This window comes from Penaeus monodon, chromosome 11, assembly GCF_015228065.2.
Source record: "Penaeus monodon isolate SGIC_2016 chromosome 11, NSTDA_Pmon_1, whole genome shotgun sequence".
NCBI classification, from domain to species: domain Eukaryota; kingdom Metazoa; phylum Arthropoda; class Malacostraca; order Decapoda; family Penaeidae; genus Penaeus; species Penaeus monodon.
The window spans coordinates 2,981,571-2,984,029 of NC_051396.1; the positions used below are offsets into that span (position 1 = coordinate 2,981,571).

The following is a 2,459-nucleotide window of genomic DNA, read 5'->3' on the forward strand; positions in this document are numbered from 1 at the left end:
TGTATTCTATAAGGCTAAAGATATTCAATTGAAATTCTCTTGAGGCCTTTCAATGATGATAGTTGCAATTCTTTAAAGATCAGTTAAATGAAAATAGTTTTTTTTCAATAAACGTGCATCCGAGTTTAACTTATTCTCTCTCTCTCTATCATCTTGCCGATCGAAGAACATCTCTTATTCATCATCAGGACCAAAGGATAATAAAAAATAATTATACAGATCACTATTCTTTCTTTATACCAAAAAAGAAAAACTCACCAAAGGCAGGATGAGTCCCATATATACAATATATACTTGTGCATAAACCAACGATTCTGTTCTCAATCTCTCTCTCTCTCTATTTCTACCTTTCGTGATTTCAACCTCTATTCCGCCCCTTCCCCACCCCCCTCCTTCCTCCATCTCACGCTGTCTAGAATAAATACCCAGCACACATACACAATATGCCCAAGTCATGTAATGATAAACCTCAGCAACGGAGAGAGGACTTCACTACGTTTTATCACAATAAGCTCATTATCTTAAAAACACGTGGGAGACAGCAAGCGAATATCACAGCAGTATGGAATATCTTCGAGGCAGGTTTTTCCTCGAGTGAAAATGACGCAAGTTCCGTGATGCTTCCAAGAAACCAGAAACAATACAGTAAAGGGTCGACGATACTATGATAGTTGTCCAAGCACCATGGGTTTTATTTTTTTCCTATAAGAGTATATTCTACAGTAAAGCAATGAATGGAAAAAAAATACATTTGTATTTTCTCTTATTGCAGTGTTCGGCTTGTAGTATTCTCGTAACTATAAAAAAAACTTTTATTTGCAAGATTACATTCACTGACTACTATGTATTGATGACAACCAGTGATAAAGTCATACCAACTTTATTATATAATGCGACCAAGACCTCAACATCTATTTCAAGAAATGACAGTTAGGGCGGTGGTTGGAAAGATAATAAACAGGATGATTTCACCACCACCACCGCCACCTTCTGCGTCCACCTCTCCTTCCATGAGGCGTTATGTTTTCACAGGAGTAATGGCCGGTAAGAGAGAGGCTGCCAGATCTTCTATATCGACGGACTTCTTGGTGCCACATGAGGTACCACAACACTTCTTGGAACTGTGAATAAAGAGAAGGCAGGAGAAAAAAAAGGAATTAGAAAAAGAAAAAATAATCCCAAAATACTCTACAACAGACCGAGTTCTAACACTCACTTTTCTCACAAAAAAACAGGACGACGGACTTACTCTCAAAGTGGACTTCAACGCTACCCTAATACTTACATCTTCTTCACTTTATTTAAGACCTTCGCGGTGTATTTAAGAGGGGAGAGCACTTCCTGGTCCTCGGGTTCCTGGTCACTGCTGGAGATGCAAGCGGGAGGCAGCCACTCTGTCCCACCTCTCTCAGCCAGGTCGTCATTTAATCTCTGAGCAGCCTGGAAAGGGAGAATATTACCTGTTGGCAAAAGTCCCTCTCTTCGCCTCAAAGTATTATCAAGGAAAATAGCACTTTAGGATAAAACTGGAAAGGTTTTCTTTGGATATGAACAGAAAATGTAAGGGATATGTGATTACTTGGTGCCTCGCCTCTGATGAATACTCAACCAAGTTTAGACCAGAAGAAATATCACATATGTGATCCCTACTAACTGACAAACTTATCCAAAGTAACTTGGATCACCCGACTAGACCCAAATTACTTATACTAGAAAGATACTACTATAACTACTACCACTACTACAACTATTGCTAGTACTACTACTACTGCCACTACTACTAGTACTACAACTGCTACTATTACTGTTACTACACCTACTGCTACTACTACTACTACTACTACTACAGCTACTGCTACTAATGGACTAACCGTGAGCAGCTGGTCACTGCTTGATTCTGCCAAGCAAACAATACTGTAGATAAAGTTGGCTTTCTCTTCCTCCTCCTTTCTCGCATGCTGAAGTAATGTGTTTATAAGTTCGTCACAACTTTCCGTGGACGTGAGCATAAATAGGTTCAATGAAGTTGGTCCCTGTAGAAAAAAAGTATCATTATACAATATCTATAAATTAAAATTCTACATTGGCGGCGGAAACGTAAAGATCGCAAACTTTCCTAAGAAGTTAGCTTCATGTTTAGTATACGCATCATCCTTAAGACAAAAAGAAAAGAAAAGAGAGTGAAAAAAAAACTCTCTATACTAGCAAAATTCCATTTCTCAATCCACGCCATTCATACCAACTGAATCAGCAAACACAAATCTAAACTTACACTTTCTAAGAATGAAAGACTTTGTCGCGATTCGTCCAACAACAAGCAGGTCGAGCAGCTGAGACCTCCCGTTACAAAGCTGCTTGTAAATTCCTCAACACAACCCTGAAGATGTAGATGGGATAAACAGTATGAGTAGATTAAAAAAATCGTACGTAAAATTTATATAGCAGATATCTGTGTTTGT

General features: G+C 38.6%; 1 protein-coding gene across 2 annotated transcripts in view; it reads right to left on the reverse strand.

Annotated features, from left to right (window-relative positions):
• Positions 1-214: 214 nt before the first annotated feature.
• The window catches only part of LOC119578672, a 5,970-nt gene continuing 3,725 nt past the window's right edge, over positions 215-2,459 (reverse strand). For both annotated transcript variants that reach the window (XM_037926241.1, XM_037926240.1), the window contains exons 3-6: positions 2,273-2,377; positions 1,872-2,033; positions 1,286-1,440; positions 215-1,121 (exon numbers count right to left, since the gene is read on the reverse strand). In XM_037926241.1, coding sequence (XP_037782169.1) covers positions 1,019-1,121; positions 1,286-1,440; positions 1,872-2,033; positions 2,273-2,377 — 525 coding nt within the window. In that variant the 3' untranslated portion in view covers positions 215-1,018. The remainder of the gene's footprint in view (positions 1,122-1,285; positions 1,441-1,871; positions 2,034-2,272; positions 2,378-2,459) is intronic.